This window comes from Danio rerio, chromosome 6, assembly GCF_052040795.2.
Source record: "Danio rerio strain M-AB ecotype USA chromosome 6, GRCz13ab, whole genome shotgun sequence".
Taxonomy (NCBI): domain Eukaryota; kingdom Metazoa; phylum Chordata; class Actinopteri; order Cypriniformes; family Danionidae; genus Danio; species Danio rerio.
Window position 1 is genome coordinate 48818451 of NC_141026.1, and position 27572 is coordinate 48846022.

General features: G+C 35.7%; 2 protein-coding genes and 1 long non-coding RNA gene across 5 annotated transcripts in view; 1 reads left to right on the plus strand and 2 right to left on the minus strand.

Annotated features, from left to right (window-relative positions):
• igfn1.3 (immunoglobulin like and fibronectin type III domain containing 1, tandem duplicate 3) overlaps positions 1-27572 on the minus strand; it is a 229655-nt gene that overhangs the window by 96074 nt on the left and 106009 nt on the right. The window lies entirely within an intron of this gene.
• igfn1.2 (immunoglobulin like and fibronectin type III domain containing 1, tandem duplicate 2) lies at positions 471-24564 on the minus strand. Its single transcript, NM_001442577.1, is given in 24 exon segments — positions 471-853; positions 970-1296; positions 3145-3441; positions 5613-5805; positions 5889-5974; positions 6058-6366; positions 6483-6611; positions 8227-8406; positions 8502-8798; positions 10849-11142; positions 11402-11543; positions 11625-11749; positions 11833-12474; positions 15177-15449; positions 16962-17130; positions 17205-17318; positions 17418-17604; positions 19039-19084; positions 19222-19245; positions 19367-19466; positions 19671-19810; positions 20440-20562; positions 20890-20969; positions 24307-24564. Coding segments are annotated over 23 exon segments (4230 nt in total). The 5' UTR covers positions 20918-20969; positions 24307-24564; the 3' UTR covers positions 471-848.
• The window catches only part of LOC137496012 (uncharacterized), a 96325-nt gene continuing 95899 nt past the window's right edge, over positions 27147-27572 (plus strand). For all 3 annotated transcript variants that reach the window (XR_015494122.2, XR_015494123.2, XR_015494121.2), the window contains exon 1: positions 27147-27308. This is a non-coding gene — a long non-coding RNA (uncharacterized LOC137496012). The remainder of the gene's footprint in view (positions 27309-27572) is intronic.

Consider the following 27572-nt stretch of genomic DNA (forward strand, 5'->3'; position numbering starts at 1 on the left):
TTTAGATCTATAGATATATCTATCTATGCTGATAGAGTCAGTATTTAAGTAAGTTGCTCTCTATTATATTAAAATAAACTGAAATAAAAATAAAATAAAAATAGAAAACATTGTGATATGTTGGTAAGTTACTGTGTTTTTAAATAAATGCTTTTAAATTATTTTTTTTTTTTGCCATTGATGGTTCCATAAAGAATCTTTAACATTTTAAAAACATTTCTTACACACAAAGAAAGAAAGAAAAGTTTTTTAGGGAGCCAAAATGTTTCTATGGTCTTGCTAAAAACTCTTTTATATTAAAAAGTGTTATTATTTCATATTTCTTTTAGTTCTACAGACTTAATGAAGCTTATCGTGTGTTCTTGGTTTCTTTTTAGATTTCAGCTGACATGAGAAGACTTTGGCTATGCCATTCAAAGGTGATCCTTCATAACATTTCAAAGTTTAGACAATTTTGAGACCTTTCTCTTGTGCATAAACAGTTTTACTTGATAAAAACTAAATTTATGACTGGATATTAGTACTGGAACAGAGACTTACTGTTGATAGCAGTGATCTTTCATTTCAATTTCACACACAGCCTCTTTTAAGACATCTCAAGGTAACCTCATACATTTAATATTAGATAGATAGATAGATAGATAGATAGATAGATAGATAGATAGATGATAGATAGATAGATAGATAGATAGATAGATAGATAGATAGATAGATAGATAGATAGATAGATAGATACATAGATAGATAGATAGATAGATAGATAGTTCCCTAAAATCACATCAGTTATTATTTCACTTTTGAGAATGCATTTTAAAACAGCTGCTGCGTTCTTTGACATTCTTTCTTCTTCACTCTGTAAAACATGACAACAGAAAAATGTAGTTAAATGGCTAAAAGTAAAAGACTAAGTCAAATGAATGATCATTTTAAGCACAAATAGCTCAGTTAGTACTAAAACAGTGGTCATACCTTTGATTATGAGCTTGGTGGCGCTCTCATCATGACCAAGAGGGCTTTCGGCCACAACCTTGTACTCTCCAATGTCTTTGCGTTCAACCCTCAGAATCAGCAGGGAACAAACCCCACACACATTGGAGATGTAGTAGTTTGGGTTTGTGTTGAGGCTGATGTTGTTGTGGTACCAGGTGATATGTGGGGTCGGGTTGCCGGTAACAGCACAGCTCATGTGGCACTCATAACCCGGCGGAGCAGCATGGAGTTTCAATGGGACAATAAATCTGGGGGCTGCCTGGAAGTCTATGGTCTTTGATACAGGCATGCGGTATGTGTGTTTTTCTGAAAATGGTAGAGAGATGGAAAAACGTGGTTGTCAGTTTATTTTTGGCTACCTTACAGTATAGCAAACAACAACTTGTGTGCAATTTTCTGTGAGCATGATAGTGTCTAAGTGAAGGTGCAGTAAAAGCTGGAGGGATGCGAGCAAATTATGAAGTGCAGACCATCACTGGCAAAGAAATGATCCAGAGCCAGTGTAATAGACCATCTTTACACTGCAGCTGTCAACGTACCGGTACAACATTTCCAGGACAAGACAAGGTGTTAGTTTAGTGGCTATATGTCAGGGACAGCAGCACTAAGTCCCAGAGGTATAAACCTGGATAAGGGTGACCCATAAAGAGAGTTTCATAGATCTTCTATCATCACTGCCCTTGAGCAAGACACTTATCTCTGGCTTCTCCGAGGAATTCGCTGCAATTAGTGTTCTGTAAATTGCTTTGGGAAAAGGTGCCCGTTGCAGGCAAGTGCTAGTGCCGCCTAGACCATTGATCGCCCGAACGCAATTTGTTTTCACGATTATTTATTTTGGTAGTTGATTGCCAATTGTGATTCTGGACCACAAAATCAGACTTCAGTTGCACGGGTTTATTTTATTTATACATTGTATGGGTCAGAAGTATAGATTGTTCTTTTATTTCAAAAACCATTTTATTAATATGTAAAGATCACATTCCATGAAGATTATTTATACTGTTCATGTTTACTGTAAATATATTAAAATATTTAAAAATAGATTTTTTTTTTTAAATATCAGATTCCAGATTTTTTCAATATTGTCCAATTTTGGTGAGCCTGTCTGAATTGTAGCGTCAGTTTTCTGTACTTAGCTGGCTGGAGTGGCACCCGTTATGGTGTTCTGCTGCTGTAGCCTATCCGCCTCAAGGTTGTTCATGTTGTGCATTCAGAGATGCTCCTCTGCATACTTTGGTTGTAATTAGTGTTTTTTTTTTGAGTTAGTGTCACCTTTCTATCAGCTCAAACAATTCTGGCCATTCTCTTCTGACCTCTGACATCAACAAGGCATTGTGCCCAAAGAACTGCCTCTAACTGGATATTTTCTCTTTTCCAAACCATTCTCTGTAATCATGGTTGTGTGTGGAAATCCCAGTAGATCAGCAGTTTCTGAAATACTCAGACCAGCCCATCTGGCACCAACAACCATGCCATCTTTAAAGTCCTTTAAATCCCCTTTCTTCCCCATTCTGATGATCGGTTTGAACCGCAGCAGATCGCCTTGACCATGTCTACATGCCTAAATGCATTGAGGTGCTGCCATGTGATTGGCTGATTAGAAATTTGCATTAACGAGCAGTTGGAAAGGTGTACCTAATAAAGTGGTATTTATTCAGTTTTAAATTGATGTATAAATAAAAAAAAAACAAAAAAAAACAATTTGACACTTATTACTGGCTTTGTGGTCTAGGGCAGTGACGTGCGGTGGGGTTTGTGGCTGGTGGGGCACTGACAATTATGTGCACCCAATATATTTGCCAACTACAGATTGCATCTCATATCAGCATTCCTTCTATACACATAGCAGGTACATGGGTCTATTGGACCAAGGAAGAATGTAAAATTGACCTGACCACACATCTTGGGTCTAGGGTCACAATTGTCTTTTAATTATTATTTTTTTTTTTGGATAAATTTTGTTTAATGTTTTAATAGTTTTATAAATTTTAATAAAATTTTATGTGTTATATATGTTTAGAGTATATACACACACATATATATATATATATATATATATATATATATATATATATATATATATATATATATATATATATATATATATATATATATATATTTATAAATGCATGTGCATTTTATGGATACACAGACCTCTTTTTTTGGTGGTTCCCCAAACAGGAGACACTGATGGCTCCGAGAGACCTATATCATTCTTGGCAAACACTCTGAAAGTGTACTCTCGTCCTGGCAAGATGTTAATGACTGTGAATTTGTTGTTGAACAAGCGATCGACCACTGTGCGCCATGTCTGCTTGACAGAGTCCCGCTTCATCACCATGTAATGTAGATGATTGTCTCGTTTCTCATCAGGGGATGGAGTCCATGACAGAGTCACAGTGTCGTGGACATTTTGTTCCAGTTCTACTGGACCTGGAGGCTTGGGGTCATCTGATGATGAAAAATAAACAGGTAGCCTTTAGTTATCATTACATTACACTCTAAAACAATTATTTTTTGTATCCAAACATGAGTCAAATATGGACACAACCAATATTGTTTTGTTTTTTTAAATGAAGTTTAAATGAAACTTTTTAACCCATTGATTGGGTTTGTCCATATTTGACCAACAGTAAATGTAGAGTCTCCCTAGCTGGGAGAGGGTGTTTAACTGCATTTTTGAGTTTATGATTTCGACCATTAATTACTAAAGCACATAAATGTATGTTTATTCACTTTTCCTAACAAAAATGTTTTTCTATAATTTGTAACCGTTTAGATGATTTATTATGCAGTATGTGAATAGTATTTTCTGTCTTTTAGTAAATATATTGTATGATAAACTTACTGTAGCTATTTTAACCTCTTATTAGAAAGCAATTCTGTCATTTCCAGTTCATAATAGTCCAAAAGGTGAGAATAATAGTTACAGTAAACATGGCAGTTTGTTTATGTTTCAGGTTGCTGAAAGAATCATTTGCTTCTTTGTTCTTCTGGCTTCTCCTTTGTTTTTTCGCATGTCACTCTCGCGTTTGTCCATTTCTGAAAGGATCAGATGTCTAAAGCAGTTCAATAATCACACGCACGTTATTAACATCAGCTCAAAAGGTTCGTTATTTCAAATATAGATGCTGGGTGAGCGCAAGCGAGAAAGTGAAACCGCTCGCACTTTGGACGGCCTTGTAAAAAAAACTACGGGGCACAGGGTGGAATCTGCTCTTCTTCTTGGCTTTGTGGCTGCACATCAAGACAACGTCAAGGTTTGTTTGAGCTCGGGTCGACCATGGCTCGTTATTTTAAGTTATAGTAGTTTTACAGTGTAATGTCTCAGCTGTGTATTTAAAAATGGCAGTTCCTTTGCTTTTATTCTGGCTTGTTGCACAAGTGAGTGAGGTATCTCTGTAAACCAACAGCTTTCAGTTGCGCGTCTAGCTCCGCTTTTTGGTATTCTTTTGTTGTACTAGGTACCCTTTGCAAAGAGTACCCAAAAGCGATGAGGTACTGTTCGCTTTTAGGTACCTTTAGACAATGGAAATGGTCATAAAAGTGTACCGAACTGTACCACTCAATGGAAACAGGCCATTAACAAATTATTTGTTCCGATTGGATATGCATTGTAAACCTTAAGTAAAAGTTAATCAAAATTTTATTCTTTTTAAAATAATTTTTCATTCTTATTACGTTTACAGTTCCTATACTCTCAGAATCATTCCAAATAAAACCACAGATTTAGTTTTACCAAATTCTTCACATAAAATGCAATAAATAAATAAATTAATTAATTAATCAATTAAATCCGCATGTCTGGCCATGGTATTTAGTAAATCCAGGGTTACATGTATGTACATTTGGCATGATCATTCTGACCATTCAGAGAAGAGTTGTCTTTTATAACGGAGGTGCTTAAAGAGAGTGGATTCTTAAACAAACCATTTCAAAGTAAATTTATGCACAAAACAGAAATATTGCATAAAAGATGTGCAAATAAAGCAGAGTTTCCATCCAACGAGGCAAAGAGAATAAAATCATCGCCTCCTGATTAACTGCCGCCAAATATCAAGAGTAAAAACAGACTTCGCTGCAGTAGGAAAAGCTGCATGAATCTTTTCTTCCTTTAATAAATAACTTGCACCTCAGAATACAATGCTAACATTCAGTGAACGTGCCATGGCATTAAAAGATGTTAGAGCACAGACGCTCTAACACAATTCAGATGTTTTACAGTGTGCTCAGCCGTCTGGTTTCTCCATTCACACACATTTTTATCATCACATGACTTTTTTATGTGCATACTGGAATTTGTTTGGTAAAAGTGTTTCCATCGTAGTTTATGCGCATTTTTTCATATTGGAAGGAAAGTTTATCCTACTTAGATATGTGCATACGTTTTTTTTCTGCAATTTTTTTGAAAGTTATTTGCACTTTCCATCAACCGTTATGTGCATATTCAAAATGCACATAAAAATAGGTGGATGGAAACATAGCTACTTTGGGAAAAAAAAAAGCTGATGAATTTTTTTGGCCTCAAATGAAACCTGCTTTAGTTAAATTAATAGGGACACTTTAACATACGTGTACAAGTTATATGTTTTATAGGAAAGAAATCTGAGGAGTTAGATTACCATTGACTCTTATTTCAATAGCGAAGGTGTCCTGGCCCACCGTGTTCTTCACATTGACTGTATAGATGCCAGTGTCAGACAGCTCTGAGGTGTAAATAAATAGCTGAGAACCTTTTTCAAAATTAGCAATCGTCACACGTTTGCCTACAGGAAAACCGTCTTTTAGCCATGTAATGTCTGGTAATGGAGAGGCCTGTGGACAAAAAAAAAGTTTAAATATGTTTGAATATGCAATATTATAGTTGACATAGTTAACCAGAAATTTTATTACTCTACCTCAAAACTGACTCTGACACGAACAGTGTTTCCAGCTTTAACAACCATAAAGCTTTTCATTTTTTTGTCAGTGAACTTTGGCTTTACTAAAAATAAATATATCAAGGCAGGTTAATATAGATTCTGTTAAACCAGAAGCAAAAACATTTAAATAAATAAGAATCTGTACCCGGAGGAGGCATGGCGATGATATAATTGTCAAAGCTCTGCGGAAGCCCCTCTCCTCCTTCATTGGTGGCAATCACTTGAACCCAATACATAGCCATTGACTTCAATCCCACAACAGTAAAGGAGGTCTGATTCACAGCATTTGTATTGCAGCGGCTCCACTCCAGTTGCTCTGCAGGCCTGATTTCCACAAAATAGCCCTTTGCTTCATCTTCCTCACCTTTGACTTCTGTGGGTTTAGTCCAGGACAGAGACAGGCAGGTGTAGCTTGATCCACTTATTTTAAGTTCTTTGACCTTACCGGGAGGCTCTGAGGTGATAACATCAGAAATATTGACTTTGAATCAAGAATATGGGTTGTACTCGGACAGGTCATATTTTTGCAATAGGGTGGCAGTGAGCATGATTTTGCCAAATAAGTCTTACTTTTGGGGTCTCTTGCAATCACGCATTCAGAGGGTCCGCTTGGTTCTCCAGGGCCACATGTGTTAACAGCAGAAACTCTGAACTCGTACTCTACACCTTCCATTACATCTTTTACTGCGTACTTCTTCTCTAAATAATAAATGAAAACATTAAATTTGTATTTGAAATTAGAGACAAAAAGCAGACTTTGATTAAATTAAAGGGATAGTTCAGCCAAAACTGAATATTCCATCATCATTTATCATCTGAGGTTCTTTTTTTTCTGTTGAACACAATAGAAGATATTTTAAAGCTGTAAACCATTGACTTCCATAGGATGTGTTTTTCCAACCATGGAAGTTAATGGTTACAGTTTTTCATCGTTCTTCAAAACAATGCTGTCAAACTAATGAATTTGGTAACAATTGGTACTGGAATTTAAAAAACATCCATTTCCCTTTAACATTTGCTTTCTTGAACACTGCTGATTTGCCATTGTGTTCACATGCTCAACAGAAATGTCTGTGATGGGCCATGAAGGTCATCAGTTCACCGAACTTTACAGATGTTCACAGAGTGTAAACAAATATTGGGACACTGGCATACCGGCCAACACTCCCGTTTTTCCAGGGAGTCTCCCAAATTTCAGACCCATCTCCCGCTACCCTCCAACCCACGCCCCGATCCGATCTCAAAAACTTCACAGCAGTTCACGCAGTGGAAACACAGATATAGGGTCACTGGCATACCTGCCAACACTCCCGTTTTTCCTGGGAGCCTCCTGTATTCCAGACCCATTTCCTGCCACCCTCCCGTTTTGTTATTTCTCCTGGAAAAGCTTTCCAGGAGGTCCTCAGCTTTTTGGTACAGTCTGTAACATCCCCTAAACGCAGACTTTGGTACTGTATCCAATCACAGCAGCTGCCCGAAACCCGGTTACTTGTGTTATTCAGACACCTCACTCCCGACACCCAGACATTCCCACCACTACCGCTCACACAAACCCAACACCCCAGCCACCCTCCACCCCACCCTGATGCGATCGCAATTACTTCACTGCTGTTCACAGAGTGTAAACACAGATATAGGGATACTGGGATACCTGGCAACACTCCCATTTTTCCTGGGAATCTCCCGTATTCCAGACCCATCTACCGCCACCCTCCCGTTGTGTTATTTCTCCTGGAAATCTTTAGCTTTTTGGTACAGTCTGTAACATCACTGAATCGCCGACTTTGGTATAGTATCCGATCACAGCGGCTACCCAAAACCCGGTTACTTGTGTTATTCATATACCTCACTGCCGACACATAGACATCCCCACCATTACCGCTCACACAACCCATTGGTACTTCAAAATATCTTTGTGTGTTTGTGTGTGCTCAACAGAAGAAAAAAAGGCATAAAGATTTAAAACCGCATGAGGGGTAAGTGAAAAAATATTGTGCATTTAAGAATTGAGCTTCACGTAGGTGAGTGGGCTTGACAAACCACCTGTAAAAACATTCTTCTCTCTACAAAAAAAAAAAAAAAAAAACACTTCCCCCTCTTAACACTTAATTCTCTACGCACAAACAGTTCCTTGGTATAATTAGCACTTCTTGTGTGTATTGCCACTTCTTACTGAATCGCTAAATGCCTCCTCAATTTTAAGTCGCTTTGGACAAAAGCGTCTGCTAAGTGAATAAATGTATTGTAATTTTATTTTTTTGGGTGAACTAGCCCTTTAAATTACTATTTTTTTAAGAAATCAAATGTTCAAGACCTCTGATTGGTTCATCTTTTAGGTTTGCTTGACTCCAAAAATTGCTGCCCTTTTTTCGTTTTTCCACATTGTAGCCAATGATACTGCCTCCTACAGTGTTGGAGGGAGGAAGCCAGGCCAAATTAACACAGTCTTTAAAGGCACTGACCACTTTAGGAGGAGCAGGAGAGCCAGGGAATGCTGGGAATAAATAGAACATGCCTTATTATTAAATTAAAAACACATTTCCTTTTTCTGAAGACTAAGAAAACATAGACGGACTTGAGGAATCTCACCCAAAGTGCCCGCAGCTATGTCATTAGTTGTCATGATGTCACTGAGGCCCTCTGAGTTTTTTGCACGGATCCTGTAGCAGTACTTTCGACCACGTTCAGTGTTCGTGTCTCTGTAGACAGGCTGTCCAGGAATGTCTCCAATTTTAGTCCAGGTGTTCCGTCCCAGCTGTTGACGCTCCAGGTTGTAATTAGTGACAGGGCAACCACCATCATCCTTCGGGGATCTCCATTTAAACTCGATAGCAGACAAGGAGCTTTCTACAATTTCCACAGGTCCTTGTGGTGGACTTGGCCTGTCTGTAAAAACAAATATAGTTAGTTATGTGCTACAACAGTTGACTACTCATCCAACCACCAAATAATTAATGCCACTTTTTTTTCTTTTATTTGTAATTTGATATTTTTAGTAGGGATGTTCAGATCCAATCACATGGTTTCAGACTTGGATCCGGACGTTACCTCCTGATCAAAACTTATATATATATATTCTCATTATTTTTAACTCCAGGGGAAAAAACCTGATCGGGACATCCCTAATTTTTAGGCAGTTCACACTTGACAGGTTTGATTTGATTAAAATGATATATGGTGCAATTGGTGTGAACTGAAAACTTTATGGAGGCAGAAAGAGCTTAATGCGCTGCCACTTTAGAAAGCACACACAATTATAAAACACCAGCAAATTACCCAGGTATAAAAGAATTCTGGCCCAGATTTGGCATAAAGCAGATGTAAAATGTAGTATTTGGCCCATATGTTAAAAGTTAATATGTGGGCCACGTAAGTTTGGCCTATCTTGACTCACACTTAAAATACATTAAAATAATTTTTTAATAAAAAAAAAATTCTAGCAATCAGGTCACTTTGAGAAAAAGCATTCCCATAGTGTTACTAAAGCGCAATGTTGTCATGGTTTATCAGTTTCATTGCAATCATGACACACACTCCAGTTCAGGCCCAGCTATGAGTTAGAAACTTAGCTGAGACTTGACCCAGATATGGTCCATGTTTGGCCTATGTTTGGAAGCCAGACTTGATCCAGTCATGTACCATAATTCACTGCAGTATGTGGGCCAAGCAAAACCAGATTTTGTGGGCCAAAGCTGGGCCAGAGAATTTTTGCTATGTGGGTAAGAAAAGATCTTCATTGGTTTGACAGCATATGTGTTGGAAATTCTCATGCAAATAGCGTGGAACGCAACGGAAATGTTTTAAAGGGGCCCAAAAATTTGACTGAACGGGTATTTGGGTTATAGTTTTTGAAGTTAATAATATATGAAAGACAAGGGAATTGTGTAATCAGGATGTTAAAATAAAAAAAATTAAAAACTCCCCTTTGAAAGATCACCTACAACCGCACAGAGCATAAGTCACGGCACAATAAACAAATCCCAGCCCGGTCCGTCATGTTTTTGGGTCCCCTTGAAACACTTCTGTATTGTGCTATTTGCATGTGTTGTGATACTCCTAATTGGGTTGCATTGTGAGAAAATGCAGTGTGTATGCTGTCAAACCGATGCAGATCTTTTCTTATTGCCGATGGTTTTTGTAATTGCATGTCCTTTCTTAAATTGTAAACTCAAACAATAAAGGTGTTTATCTCTCTATACACTATTATTTTAGTAAGTTTGTTTGTAAGTTGGGCAGCACAATGGTTTAATGGTTAGCACTGTCGCTTCACAGCAAGGAGGACACTATTTCGTATCCCGGCTGGGCCAGTTGGCATTTCTGTGTGGAGTTTGCAAATTCTCCCCGTGTTCATGTGGGTTTCCCCCACAGTCTAAAGACATGCGCTATAGGTGAATTTAATATACCAATTGGCCATAGTGTATGAGTGTGTATAAATGTGAGAATGTATGGGTGTTTCCTAGTACTGGGTTGTGATTGAAAGGGCATCCGTTGCATAAATCATATGCTGGAATAGTTGGCAGGTCATTCCACTGTGGGCAACCCTTAATATATAAGGGACTAAGCCGAATAAAATTGAATGAATGAATGTTAGTATGTTCTGTTAAAAATTGATTTCATAACAGTTTTGTTGTTGCTGTTTATGCCTTAAGGCTGAAACTTTAAAATGACAGTGTGAATGCAAAGCAAAATAGGACCAATCTATATTTTCAATATGCATATTTTATATGCATTTGAACGTGCCATCATTTATTTAGCAGGCAAACAGCTAAAGCATTGTAATTGCTTAAAAAGCTTTGCCTCTGACTTTTAAAGGATGTATGTGGATTTAATATTCTTCTATAAGAATTTTCTTGTTTCACAAAACATTTGATGTATTTTTGTCTATGAAATTCTCTAAGCGAATAGTTTTTCTTCAGATCAGTTTTGCATAACATACCAAGTACAATGAGTTTTGATGCTGCTTCCATGGTGGCAAATTCATTTTTGACTTTGATCTTGATCTCTCCGGTGTCTTTGCGCTGACACTTAGTAAGAAGTACGCGACTGTGAGCTGAAGACTTTTCAATCCTGACTCCGTGACCCTCCAGCAGCTCTTCGTCCCCTTTAAACCACTGGATCTTGAATGGCTCTTTTCCTGAAAATGGCAGCTTGAAGGAAGCATTTTCTCCTGCTTTCACAACAATGGGTTCTGAGAATTTACCCAAGGCATCTGCATCAATTTTGGGTGGATCTGAAAGGGAAAATTATGATTAGTAATTGCTTTCCTTTAAAACACGACAGGATAGTAGAGATTTTGTTTTTTTTGGACTAAATATCCACACACCATTGTCTTATGTTTTGCATACTTATTTAATGAATATATTATACATTTTTTGCAATCTAAACATTAAAACACAAACCTACGAATAATATAATCTATAATAATATAATCTATTATCTATTATAGTTTTACTGTCAAAATTAGGCTGACATGCAAATAACATACCTACCTTCAACAGTTAATGAAGCCTCTGATTTACGTCCTTCAGCCTCAAACTTGTATTTCCCAGCATCTCCTTCTTGGCATTTATGGATGATTAGTTTGTGGTGAGCCCCATCTTTAACAACTGTAATCCCATCCTCAGACACCAGCTGATGAAAAAAATGTAATGTTTGTCATGCATATTACAAAACAAAATTGGATAAATATTATAAATGATTGTACATTCTGACCTTTTTGCCATCTTTGTACCATAATCCAGTGCTATCTTCACTGCTAAGTTTGCACCCTAACTCTGCTGATTCTCCAATGTTTACAACAGCATCTGACAAGCCTTTCAGGAAGTGGACTCCATGTTCTGGAGGAAATGTGTCAAATTATACAATCTCAGCACAGGGTAATTCATGACTTAATATTATGTGAGTTTGAGACCATCACTACCTGTGATGCAGTTAGGAACCAGTTCACTGTCTCTTGCACGTTTTGTGCGCTTCTCACTTGATCCATCTCCTCTTGAACCATCTACATCTAAACCATCTCCTTTTCCATCTTTCCTAGTTCCATCTCCTCCATTGTTCATCTCTGATCCATCACCTTCATCGACATCTACCAGGATAGATCCTCCACTGCCATTTTGTTCTTCTTTCTTTGCCATCATGGCTGCCCTTTTTTCAGCCGCTTCTCGGTCGGCATGTGCCCTCCTGGCTGCCTCATCTCTTTCAGCCTGAGCTCTCCGGGCCGCTTCATCTCTTTCAGCTTGCGACCTCTTGGCTGCCTCATCTTGCTCTTCTTGAGCCTTCCTGGCAGCTTCATCCTGGTCAGCCTTTGCCTTCCTGGAGGCTTTATCTTGGTCTGCCTTGGCCCTCCTGGCGGCTTCATCTCTTTCAGCTTGGGCTCTCCTGGCATCATCTTGCTCTTTCTTGGCCTTTCTAGCCGCTTCATCTCGCTCTGCCTGTGCCCTCCTGGCTGCTTCATCCTTTTCAGCCTGTGCCCTCCTAGCTGCTTCATTCTTTTCCCTCTGCAGTCTGGCTTTATCCTCAGCTAAATGTTTTGCAAGTTCATCTGCGTCACTTGTACCACTGGCTTTAGGATCATCGGGAAACAGTAGCAGTTACAAAATACACCAAAGTCATCAGGCAAAATTAATAATAAATCTTTTTGGTCACAGTTCATTTTGAGGGTCTGTTTGTTGAATAAAAGTTACATTGCTTCTACATGCCAACTAATTCTCAGTAGATTATAAGTAGACTGTTAGGTTGGGGTTAGGGCAGGGGTGGGCAAACTCGGTCCTGGAGGGCTGGTGTCCAGCACAGTTCAGCTCCAACACTAATCAAACACACCTGAACATGCTAATCAAACACACCTGAACATGCTAATCAGAGTCATCAAACACACCTGAACATGCTAATCAAACACACCTGAACATGCTAATCAGTGTCAAACACACCTGAACATGCTAATCAAACACACCAGAACATGCTAATCAAACACACCTGAACATGCTAATCAAACACACCTGAACATGCTAATCAAAGTCATCAAACACACCTGAACATGCTAATCAAACACACCTGAACATGCTAACCAGTGTCAAACACACCTGAACATGCTAATCAAACACACCAGAACATGCTAATCAAACACACCTGAACATGCTAATCAGAGTTATCAAACACACCTGAACATGCTAATCAAACACACCTGAACATGCTAATCAGAGTTATCAAACACACCTGAACATGCTAATCAAACATACCTGAACATGGTAATCAAACACACCTGAACATGCTAATCAAACATACCTGAACATGGTAATCAAACACACCTGAACATGCTAATCAAACACACCTGAACATGCTAATCAAACACACCTGAACATGCTAATCAAACACACCAGAACATGCTAATCAAACACACCTGAACATGCTAATCAGTCAAGATCTCTAGAAATCTATAAGCAGCTGTGTTTGATTAGAGTTGGAGCTAAACTGTGCAGGACACCGGCCCTCCAGGACCGAGTTTGCCCACCTCTGGGTTAGTGTTAGTGTAAGTTGACATGTACTTGCAAAGTTTCTTATAGTCAGTTAAAGCCTGTTGAAGGACTGTTAATTGTCAGTATCAACAGATATTAGGCAGTCTACTCAAATGGACCATCAAAATAAAGTGTTACCTTTTTTTATAGTACTAAGTTTTTTTTTATAATAAGAATATAAAATGCAAAAATTCATATAAATGTCAGTTTGTCCGTCAGTTTCAATGCATCATTGCTAGCAATGCATTAATGAATTGTTGAAAATACAATTTATTTCCTACTGTCATTGCTCAGCTAATGAATGGTAATGTATTTTGGCAGTGGTGTTAAGCAGGGATGGGCAGTATTTATGATCCAATATTTCAAAAACTTTTTTTTTTTAAATACAAATTAGTATTTTGTAATTTGTATTTAATGGTGTTCATGAAAATGAGTTAATATTTTGTATCAAAGTATTTTAGTGTCTTGTATTTTTAAAATACTGCAAAATACTTTGTAAGAAGTCTACACAACAACATCATAAAAATGTGGCCTCTGATTGGTGCTTTCTCAGGTAGTTGCCTAGGCTTGAGATCAGACCAGAAAATGCATTAATATTGAAGAAGGTGGGAAATGCTTGGAGGATGGATGGAAATTATGCAATACATAAAGAATATAACAGACAAATGGCATGGGTATATTTGGGAGCAAGTCCGCAATCATTGAAAATAGTATACTGCACAATGCAGTAATATTTAAGGGCAGTACAGTGTACAATGCTTCAGCATCTTTGTTTAAGAAATGAGATGGAATAAAATATCAGTCCAAAAACAGGAGTATGGTGCCTACAGCACATGATCATTCTCAGTCTCAGTGCTGTAGGTGGGAATGCAGAGGAAGTTTAGAAATAAAAAATACCTAAAGATGTTGTACTGATGTTCACTAAGGGGTTAAACTGAGGCTCTTCTAGTTAAAGCAGAAATTAGTGGTTAGCACTGTCGCCTCACTGTAAGAAGGTCACTGGTTTGACTCCTAGCTGGGTCAGTTGACATTTCAGTGTGGAGTTTGCATATTCTCCCCATGTTGGTGTGGGTTTCCTCCAATTGCTCCTGTTTCCCCCACAGTCCAAACACATGTGGTATAATTGTATATGATGAACTAAATTGGCTGTAGTGTATGAGTGTGCGTGTGAATGTGAGAGTGGGTGTTTCTCAGTACTGGGTTGCAGCTGGAAAGGCATCCGCTGCATCAAATATATGCTGCAATAGTTGGCGGTTTATTCTGCTGTGGCGACCCCAGATAAATACGGGACTAAGCTGAAAGAAAATGAATATATCACCCTTTTAAAATATAAGACTGTTAAGAGATGTTGTCAATTTTACTGGCCAGCCAATGGATGGAAACGCAATGAAGAGATATACAGTAGCACAGTGTTCCAACTCATTAGCTGCATTGCATTATTTTTACAGTTAAAGACATCAGACAAAACCTTCTGTATGGAATTTATACAAAATTTATACTAAAATGAAAGAGAGACAAACGTTTATGAATACCTCCTCATGTACAGTGGAGAACATGGGGAGAACATGCAAACTCCTCACAAAAATGTAATCTTAAAATTTAATCCTCCATTCCAACCTGCGACCTTCTTGCTGTGAGGCGACACTGAGCCACTGTGCTGCCTGTCTGTTAATATAAGGTATACTATAGGGAAATGTGAAATTCACCAAAGAGGCACAGTACTTAAAAAAATAAATAAACCAAAAAAGCTTACCTTCCACATCCAAAGTCCCCTGGCTTGATCTGAGACCAGCAATAGCCGAATAGACTCCCTTGTCATCTTTTGTGCAGTTTTTCACCGCTAGTTTGTGCACTTGCTGGTCTTCCGACACTGTGATAACATATTTATCTCCATTCTCTACAGAGACATCATTGACGCACCAGGTGATTTGTGGGACAGGGTCCAATAAGGCACACTCAAACACTGCATCCTGCCCTTCTGCCACTTTCGTGTCTTTGAGAGTCCTGCTAAACTCCACGTCAGGCACTGAAGGTAAAAACAATTCAACAGTATATCAAAAAAATTGAATTAGAGTCAAATATTAAGCACAAATATCTCATTAACCAGTGATTGATACACTGTAAAACATTTCATCACAACAAGTCAACACAACATATTTTTATCAGGTTTCAACTATATTATTTAAGTAAATAATTTTTTTTAGTCAGTTTTACTGATGTAAGTTGACTTAAAGAGTTAATTTGATTTAACTAAAAAGTCAGCAAGATTTTTTTACAGTGTAATGTATTGCAAATGTTGCTTAAATACATTTTTACTGGCCAGTTTTGTGCCATTTAGTAATTATTAGCAAATTAGTAGCTTATTCATATGACTTATATTTTTGCTCACACCCTTGTGAAAGAATGGGACACAATTTCACAGCACCACTTGTTATAAAAATTCGTAACCATTTATGTTATACTACAATGTTAATGATCCGTAATGGACCCTTTTCACATTTCAGGGTTTCTTAATAGCGGAAGTCTGCATTAGTTGGGTCAAATTAAAGCACAGTGAATGGAAGAACACAACAAATAATTTTTTTACAATCCTATTTGCTGAAATAATAAAATAAAAACTCCACAATCAAAATCAAGACTTAAAGGAATAAGTCTGAAAGACTTTCACACAAAGTGTGAGACTGATAACGGCAGCCAGAAGAGAGAACAACGTCAAATATGTGGAAATTTAACCAATATTAATCATCACCTGCCAATGTGATTTGTGCATCATTTAAGTCCACAAGAAATCAAAACTAACCAAATGTTTTTGTTAGCTCAAATTGCTAGTTTTGTGGTGAACGTGCGAGTCGCGTGGTGATCTGTGCAAGTCAATAGAAATCTGCTCTATTATGAAGCCAGGACTAGTGGAATTTCGATGAATTGCAGTTTTAGTTACTTCCGTATTTGCTTCATGAAGGAGAGCACAATGTTGTCACAATAATAAAAGAATAACAATCCCAGCTTCCAGTTCACGGGGACTTTAAAAACAGTAGCGGATGACATAGAATTATTAGAATTAGAATGCTTTCATTTCAGAACAGACATCAGCAGAGCCCCAAACCATACATTTCATATACTGCAAAAAATGCATTTATATTGTCATGTAGCACAAGTGTTCAAGCATGTTAGCGAGCGCGAGAGAGAGCGCCACATTCGCCACATAAACAATAAAAACTGTTGCATACAGTAGATCACATGCATAAATCACGCCATGGACATTACACTAAGATGACTACTGGTTTAAAAAAGGCCTAGATTAAAAGAAGATGGCCAAATTACAACTTTTTTTGTCATAAATAGTAAAAAAACAACTTGTCGACAAAGATAAAAAAAATGAAACCCTGCTAACAAATTAATGGAGAAAAGGGCGCTCCAAAGACGCATTACAAACTTAAGTTTATAATTTAAGATGCTGATCACTGTTAAGCATACAGTATCATAACAGGCTTGTGAAAAAGGGTCCATCATCTTTAAAAACCCAACTGGTATTACTTACATGCTAAAGAAGTTGAGAACATGTTTGCATCTTCTACATCCACTTGATACAAGCCAGCATCCTCTGGGCCAACATCTCTAATGCTGAACAAATATGTTTCACCAAATTGTTGCATATTATGTTTTGCAGTATCATCCGTTCCATCTCCATAGTCAAGCATTTCCCCGTCCTGTGAAAAGCTAACACGTTTAAGTACATTAAAGGATTTCTGATGACGCTGAGGCGAAAAGTGAAAGCACTTACTTTGTAGAGTAAGATTTTGCTGTTAGGATCCTTGAGCTTCATATCTAGCTCAAATTCTGCTGTGCCGTCAGTTTTCACCTCAATCTGTTTCATGCTGTGGACTTTCTCCACATACTTGAAGACAGAAAATTTAGCAGATTTTATTTTCATATTGTGTACAGTATATTTATAATCAGCGGTGAACAAATAAGTTAAAATTATAGTAAAAGAGACCTTGGACTGCTCTGCCTCTCTTTCCTTCCTCTTCTGGTTTAGTTTTCTCAGCATCCACCTGAAGTCAGTGACTCCATATTCGTGACAAATACGTTCATAATCTTTCCTGGCAGCGCTCAGCAACACCTCCCAAAACCTTGGATCAATTTCCCCCTCTTTACATTGTTCTTGTTTCCTCTTGACAACCCTAAAATTAATAAAGTGCTGCTTGTTTTGGTTAGCATTAAAATTACCTATCTAAAAAGACTTTTCAGGTAAACATTCATTCATTCATTCATTTTCAGCTTAGTCCCTTTATTAATCTGGGGTCTCCACAGCGGAATGAACTGCCAACTTATCCACCACGTTTTTAAGCAGGGGATGCCCTTCCAGCCGCAACCCATGTCTGGGAAACATCCACAAACACTCATTCACACACATACACTATGGACAATTTAGCCTACCAATTCACCTGTACTGCATGTCTTTGGACTGTGGGGGAAACTGGAGCACCCAGAGGAAACCCACACAAACGCAGGGAGAACATGCAAACTCCACACAGAAACGCCAACTGACCCAGCCAAGGCTCGAACCAACGACCTTCTTGCTGTGAGGCGACAGCTCTACTTACTGCGCCACTGCGTCGCCTCAGGTAAACATACTCTTTTCATTTGATTTCCTTTTGGTATTTTTACATAGCTATAGTTATATTTATGATGTTTAATACACATTTTTTGTGCTTTATATCTGTTTTACCCATTATCTTTATCAGCAATACTTTGTTATAGAAAGCTGTTTTCTCATTTCGAAGACTTAACTTATAAGCCCTGGACCACAAAACCATTTCTTATGTTGTACAGTAAAAATTTTAGGAATAGAAAACAATACATTGCATAGTTCAAAATTATACTTTTTAAAATTATTTTATGCCAATAATAATTGGTCTGATAAGTAAAGACCATGTTCCATAAAGATGTTTTGTACATTTCTCACAGTAAATGTATACACTGTAAAAAAATATGATCAATTAGTCATGACAGTATGAGTTTTTAGTTCATTGTAACTTATTAAACAAAGTTATTCATGTTCTAACCTAATTGTATGAGTTACACACGCTGTTTTAAGTCAGTTTAACATAACATAAGTTCAATAGACTGATAAGGTTAATTTGATTCAGCTTAAAAATGTAAGGCAACCAGATTTTTTACAGTGTAGAAACTTACATTTTGATTAGTAATATTCATTGATAAGAACTTCAGTCAACTTTAACAGTGATTTTCTCAATATTTTTTTTTGCACCCTCAGATTATAAAATAGTTGCATCTCAGCCTAACATTTTCTTATCCTACCAGTCAAGGGAAAGCATATTTATTTACATCTCAGATATATAATAATTGACACTTAAGACTGGTTTTGTGGTCCAGAGTTACAAATTTTGTACCCCAATGCACATGCAATGACTTATTTTCTCCTTTTTATGGGTAATTAAAGCAGAAATATCCAAAATTCTCTATGTCCATATATATAAAACATAATAACAGTAACAACGAACCCTGATCTGGCTTATTTTATTTCTCTTTTGCTGATTATTTGATATTTATTGCACCATTTAAAAGAAAATCTATATGGAGTGATGATTTACGTTTTCTTCAGCATTTTTCTGAACTCATCTGGGTCACTTTTGGGGGCTGAAAAACAAATTAGACATATTTAAGGTCATTTTGACACTTTGAGTACTCTTTGATAGAAAACTGATTTTCTAATATTATCATACTGTTTATGTAATTTCAAGCATCATTAGCTCTGAGCCACATACTGTACATACCTGGCTTTCTTTTCTTGAACCCAACTAAAAAGATGTAGCAAAAATATTTGAATTAGGCGTAAATGTGAAATGGAAATTTTTTATTATATAAAATATAGAAGATTAACAGAACATTATGCTGGAATTACCATGATGATTTTCTTACCCTCAATGACATTCAGTGCAGCAGTGCAAATAGCTTTTCCAAACGGATTTATAGCAAAACACTTGTATGTGTCTGCTTGATCTGAATCTACATTTGGTATCTGTAAAAGATAAAACACCAAATGCTGTTAGGCAAAGTAAAAATAGAAATGATGTGGATTATAAGTAAATTATAAGGAATATATTATTTTTTTAATCTTTTTATTGACAACCTGGGTGTATTAATAGTTGTGGTGTGACTTAAACATCAAAAATAAAATTAAACAGCTTATAACATTATACTTCAGCTGAAAATTGCATTTCACCTCCAAAATATATTCTTCATTCTTATCATCAAATCGTGTAACATATTTGGTTGAATTAGAGATGTCTTCCTTGTTCCGTCCCCATGTAACTTTTGGAACTGGACATCCATTAACAACAGCTTTGAAAAAGGCCAGTTTGCCTGGAAAACGAATGCAAAATTAAATAATATATTACAGTCAAGGATAGATGGATGGATGGATAGATAGATAGATATAGATAGATAGATAGATAGATAGATAGATAGATAGATAGATAGATAGATAGATAGATAGATAGATAGATAGATGGATAGATGGATAGATGGATGGATGGATTGATGGATGGATGGGTGGCTGGGAAGATGGATGGTTAGATAGATAGATAGATAGATAGATAGATAGATAGATAGATAGATAGATAGATAGATAGATAGATAGATAGATAGATAGATAGATAGATAGATAGATAGATAGATAGAACAATGAGATATGTAGATAGATACATAGGTAAACAGACAGACAGGCAAGCAGGTAGGAAGACAGAAAAAAAATATATATATATAATTTAAAAAAAATTATAAATATACATATATATATATATATATATATATATATATATATATATATATATATATATATATATATATATATATATATATATATGTGTATGTGTGTGTGTGTGTGTGTGTGTGTGTGTGTGTGTGTGTGTGTGTGTGTAGAAAGAAAGAAAGAAAGAAAGAAAGAAAGAAAGAAAGAAAGAAAGAAAGAAAGAAAGAAAGAAAATGATTACCTTCCTGAATAGTTAATGCTATGGGTTTTCTGATGAAATCAGGCGTAGTACATCCAGGCGGAAGTTCCTCGACATACTGTGTGACCATAACACCAGGCACTTTGGATCTCTTCCTAATTGCCACTAAAATATCGGAACACTGTTTTCAAAAACTACCCTGAGTCAAGGCAGTCAAGCATGAACTGGCATTTTAAAGAATTTCACATTAATGAATGGGCATGGCATGCTTGCTTGGTGTTGCATGATCTTCAGCGTTTGAAGCTGTGAATTTGTTGTTGACCACATGATGGCGATGTTTTATCACAGCCTTGATCATGAAAACAGTCCTCACTGATCCTGACATCTACTAAATTGATAAGACTGTGGGTGATGGAGTGATGCAAAACTAAAATAAGTACGTCTGAGAATTCTGTCAGTTATCATGTCATGGTTGACATTTTGTTTACTTACCGCCTGTTTTTCCTGCTGGATTTGGCATCTTCAAAATGCTAGATTTGCCTTTTGTGCACAATTTGTAAATGTTGCAGTGTCTTGAAAAAAACAAGAAGATACGAGAAATAATATACAGTTATTACAATTAATAGGAGAAGCGCAAGTTAAAGTGGAACATTTGAGCTTAATCCCCTTTAAAGTCTGTGTTAATCATAAATTAATGCAACTTTTATTTCAGTGTGTTGATGCACTTAATATGCAACTGAAAATGATTGTTGACTATGGGGCGGTGCTTTTTTCCCCACACATCATTCACCTTATAGCAAATTAACGGTAAGAGGGGTGTAGTTAAGAATGTTATGGCCAAAGTCAACACTTTAATAAAAAAAATAAATAAATAATAAAAAAATAATAAAACAACATCAACACCACAACAAATAAAACAGAATGGCACGAAATGGTTTCTTTAGTTCTGACATAAATAGATAGATACATTTTATATATATATATATATATATATATATATATATATATATATATATATATATATATATATATATATATATATATACATACAAACACACACATATATACAGTTGAAGTCAGAATTATTAGCCCCTCTTTGATTTTTCTTATATATATTTTTTCTTTTCATTTTATTTATTTATTATACCCCCACCCCCCTCCCCTGCGTTCTCTTGAAACTGGGGTATCCAATAAATAGAAGTTAATATAAAACCAAAAACAGAATACAGTATCAAGTATCATCTATACAAAGTAAGGCAATCATTCTGGATCCTGATCGTTGCTTTGTGCAATAAACAGGGAGATTTTGTCAGCAGCTGAAGTCCAGATCTTTAATGTACTCATTTGTAACAGGTTCACTCGAGCTGTGGATAATTCCAACATTATAATGTCCTGAAGTTGTGCCAACCACCTGTACATGTCCAAATTATGTGGAGGCAGCCAATGTTGGGCTTGTATTTTTTCAGCAGACGGTAAGCCAGCCAGCCAAACTGCTTTTTGTTAGTTTGGTGAGGTTCAACTTAAGATCATCGCTCAGTAAAAGAATGGAAGGATTCACTGGTACAGGATATTCAATAATTTTGGATAAGTTAGCACAGACAATTTTTATTTTTTTTATATATATTTTAAATGATGTTTAACAGAGCAAGGACATTTTCAGAGTATGTCTGATAATATTTCTGAGAGAAAGTCTCTGGAAAAAGTGTTGTTTTATTTTGGCTAAAATAAAAGCAGTTTTTAAGATTTAAAAAAATGTTTTAAGGTCAAAATTATTAAGCCCTTTAAGCTATTTTTTTCAATAGTCTACAGAACAAACCATTGTTATACATTAACTTGCCTAATTACCCTAAGCTGCCTAGTTAACCTAATTAACCTAGTTAAGCCTTTAAATGTCACTTTAAGCTAGAAGCTATAGAAGTGTCTTCAAAATATCTAGTCTGACTTTAAATGTCTATGAATATCGTCACCTTTGAATTATTTCACTTTTGTCAAAGTTGAGTTATTGACATATTCTTATTAAATGACAATCATTAACATTATGGGATGTTTTTTTTTACAAGTTGTTTACATTTTAAGATTTTTTATTTAAAAAACAAATGTTACACACATACTGTTTGCTATGGAATGCAAAAATTTTAAAGCTCATTATCTCAAAATCATTCAGAATGCAGATAGAACTTTATAATTCCAATGTGACACTATATATATATATATATATATATATATATATATATTATATATATATATATATTATATATATATATATATATAATATATATATATATATAATATATATATATATATATATATATATATATAATATATATATATATATATATATATAATATATATATATATATAATATATATATATATATATATATATATATATAATATATATATATATATATATATATATAATATATATATATATATATATAATATATATATATATATATATATATATATATATATATATATATATATATATATATATATATATATATATATATATATATATATTGATGTATGTATGGATAGACACTGTAGATAACCTCAATCAAGTCTGGTTTGTGGCCCTTTATTAGAAAAAATTTGGGCACCCCTTAAATTGATATTTTAAACTCAGTTATTTATTTTCTTGTTAGTCAAGAACTCCTGAAAGTGCCGATGAAGGGCTGATATGTGGAATATGAAACACCATCAGACAGCTATATGTCCCTACCTCGTGGAAATCAACCGCTGTGCCATAAAAGCACCCTTAACAAGTTAATAAAACTCAAGTAGTGCATCCTCTGACTTTGTAAACTATATGCTCTTACATGTTTCTTAAAGGGATAGTTCACCCAAAAATTAAAATGACCTCATCTTTTACTCTCTCATGTGGTTTTAAACTTTTTTGGATTTCTTTCTTTTGTTAAATTTATTATTTATTTTGTTTGTTCGGACAATGTTTGAACAATTCTAGTTGCTGACATACATCGACTTCCACAGTAATGGAATTTAAATTCATTGGGTGGCAGCTATAGCAGCATTTTTCAAAATATCTTATTCTGTGTTCAACAGAAGAAAGAAAGTCAATTATGTTTTAAATAAATGAAGGGTTTGTAAAAGATGGGAGAATTTAGATTTTGGGGTCATCTATAAGCACATGAATATAATTCATTCTCTAATGTCAATAGGTAAAAAAACGGTACCAGTTGTGAAATCAATGAACCAAAGATATATTAAGAGGTGATGTTATACATTTTGCATGCAAAGTAAAACAAGACTGACATAATATCTTTTTAACAGCACACTGATGTTCACGAGATCACACGGGATCTTTACCAACAAGTTTACAAGCGCAGTGCTAGTATTTACCCCTTCACTCTTGATAGGTCACATACCTCATAAAGTTTTCAGCGATGTGCTACCAGAGCAATAACACTGTAGTCTAGGAGTGTGATTTGTATCTAAAATACTAATAAAGTAATGTATAATTAACGGTCATGTATAATTTAGAACCACTATGTACTGTTAGTATTTACAAGTAAATAGTACTTTGACTGGCAACTTGTTCTGCATGTATTAAAAGTTAGAAAATATTGAAAATTTCAAACTATTATAGACCTTTTGTTATCAAATGTAAGATGTTTTTTTTTTTTAAATCTGATATCTTTATCAGTTATGCATATAAAAGAAAGCACTTTAAAATTGTTCAACAGTATTCAAAAGACTTTCCAGCATCACAGCAAGACCATTTTGATTTAGAATCATATCTATTGAGTATCTTCCCACATACCAAGCCGCAACTGAAATCCATTTTTAAAATATTATTTGCTGCTAATAACTGCTGCATACTATTATAAATTTTAACACTTTTATCTTAAAAAGAAAGTATTAAAAGAAAGAGGCAAAAGCAACTCACCTTCACGTGTAGCTAACTTGCTCTGTCAAACACAACCGTGTTCGACTCCCACAATTTATTGCAGTCTCTCTATTTTGTTCAGCAATAAAACAGCAGTGGGCCAAATTGAAACCTCTCAAGCACTACAGTCTTATTAGCTGTCACATTAAATCTGTTATTTTGGTGAGCTTTACAACAGCAAAGGGATGGGGACCATGGTCAAACTTATTCTGTAAATAGGGAAAGTGACATTCAAGTTGCGCTGATGATGATTGTTTTGCCAGGAAGATGTAACATCACCTCATTTATACTTTATTGCAGTATTTGATCTGGTTGTTAGTTACAACATCTAACAACCACGTGTAATGACCTTACATTAGGCTCGGTAAAATTAGAAATAAGTGATGTTGGAATACAGCGCGCATCTTAGCAATCTAACATATTTTGTCTGGCAATGTTCCTTCTGATATTAGAGTCTAAGTTACGTTCCTGTGTTATTTATAGCACAATGACATACTAAATCGATTGATAATGTTGTAGGTATGTAGCAGGTGACATTTCACATGCTGGTTTACATGCCCAGACAGAGCAGCCGAATGTGTGTAGTGGACACATTATTTGGGCCTGATAAAACACATTCATTCATTCACTTTCCTTCAGCTTAGTCTCCATTTCAGAGGTCGCCACAGCGGAATAAACCATCAACTATTCCAGCATATGTTTAACGCAGCAGATGCCCTTCCAGCCACAACCCAAGCCAAGTACTGGGAAACACCCATACACACTCATTCACACACTCATATGCTATGGCCGTTTTAGTTTATTCAATTCACCTGTAGCACATGTCCTTGGACTGTAGGAGAAACCGGAGCACACGGAAACACAGAAATGCCAACTGGCCTAGCTGGGACTTAAACCAGTGACCTTTTTACTGTAAGGCGACAGTGCTAACCACTGAGCCACCATGCCACCCCAATAAAACTCATATGACATATTTTATAGCCCAAAATGAGCTAGCATTTAGAACTTAGATAGGCAGTCAATGTTGTCAATAAGGCATGGCAAGGCAAGGCAAGTTTATTTAAATAGCACATTTTATACACAGTGGCAATTCAAAGTGATTTACATAAACAGGAATAAAAAAGACAAGTTTAGGAACATAAAATGCAGACAAAAATAATTATTCAAATTAAATTGAGTTAAAATAGGCTATAAAAGAATGAAAAAGAAAATGAAAAACATAATAGTGCGATCTGTCGGACGTAGCACAGTGCTCATACAGTAAAGGCACAGCTAAACAGATGTGTTTTCAGTCTTGATTTGAATGTGCCTAATGTTGGAGCACATCTGATCATTTCTGGAAGCTGATTCCAGCAGCGAGGAGCATACTGGCTGAAGGCAGATTCAACCTGCTTTGACTGAACCCTTGGAATTTCTAGTTTATATGATCCTAAAGATCTGAGTGATCTGTTGGGTTTGTATTCAACTGAAATAACTCAGGAACTCGTCATGACATAAATAACAAAATATAACAGAAATTGGTAACGCCAAATAGTGGTTTGCTTTTAATTTTAAAAAGTTTTTACCAAAAAAAGAAGACTTGCTTTGTGGTTGTATTTAGGCTTCATAAATGCGTTGGATTCTCATGAACAAATAATACACTACTGTTGGCTGACGACCTTATTTTCTGCAAAAGTCCAAAATTAATTGAAACTCCTAAGGAAATCCCAGTTGGAAAAAGAAAGAAATTTGTATGATTTTAATGGTTATATTAGACTTTGATGGGTAACCATTTTAATGCACAGGTTTTTATTTTTATTTTTTTTGTCCAAAAACACTGTAGAAACCATTTAAATTAGGACTATTGGAAAAATCTGACATTGCGATATTTTGTTTTTCTTTGATATATATGAATACACTTTCACCAGAGGGCTTGAATAGCTCTAGATAGAAAGAAATCATTAATTGGGATTGATTGTTTGTCTAAGAGTGTGAATCATGTATAAAAAATAAGAAACAAACTGCAAGCAAAAATAATTGCAATAGAGCAATGAAAAAATAAACAGTGTTCAATGGTTTTCCGGAGAGTAAAACATTGGTATTCAGGTATAGAAGTGTATTAATGAAATGTAAAATCACACTGTATAGACTTAATTTTATTAATTCAATAAAATAATTCCTCATTAAAGTTACATATCTCCTATTTTGTTCCAGAATGCCTTAAACTCCCTTAAAATGCCTGTAAAACACATGTAAATTGTAAACTGTCACTCTGGTTATACTTTGTTATGACTCAACAAAATGTCATGTATACTTAATTGTTGTGATGATCAATTATAATCACAACTAACATTGTATATCTTGAGATGTGACTATTGCAGACACACACTTTGCGATATCGATGCTGAAATGATTTATTGTGCAGCCCTAATTAACATCTACAGTTTTAATGGTTACTATTTGGTGTGTGTGAGTGTGTCTGTGTATGAATTTACCACATTTTAGAGGAAAACAGTAAATCTTCTTGTGTCTGTGATAGTTTCCCTTATTTTCATTCTTAGTATTCTTCATGCAAGGATGTTAACCTCTGATTAAGCTACAAAGACACCTGATCATTAATGCAGAGCAAAATCAGGGGAGCTGGTTTGTATATAGACCATAAAAGTTTATGATGAGGAGATCAGATAGTATAGCTTTATGATTGTCATGATAAAAGCAGTTTCACATCTCTCTTTGGACTATTATCGTTAATCTTCCTGAAACATACCTTCTCCTCCTCGTCTTGGTTTTACGTGCTCTGCTGACGATGTACTACTAAAATCTTTATGGCGCAAGGATTTCAAAGCGCATGCGCGGTTCTTAAATTTGATTCAAGCGCGGTAAATCTAAAAGCACGCGCGAGCTCTTGGCAAATGTTTTTGCGACTCGACAAACATTCTGTTTCTTTACGATAAATACCAGTGTTGAGTACGACGTGAAGTGTTTGTACAGTCATAGGATCGTCAAGACAGTGTTGGTTTCAGGTGAGTTTTTATATCTTAATATCTAGGTTTGCTTTTGTAAGTAGCTTAATGTTGCTGAGGTGTGTTTGTGGCGACGCTGATGTCATGGGTTTGTCTCGACACATAAACTCGAGATAATTAGTGGCCAGAATATTCTAAAAGTCTCTTTTGGAAAAAAATAAAAAATAATAATAAAATAAAACAAACAACAACAAAAAAACTAGACCTTTAAATAACAATCTACAAATAAATCTCTTTTAGTCCCTCCTATTCCCGTCTGGATCA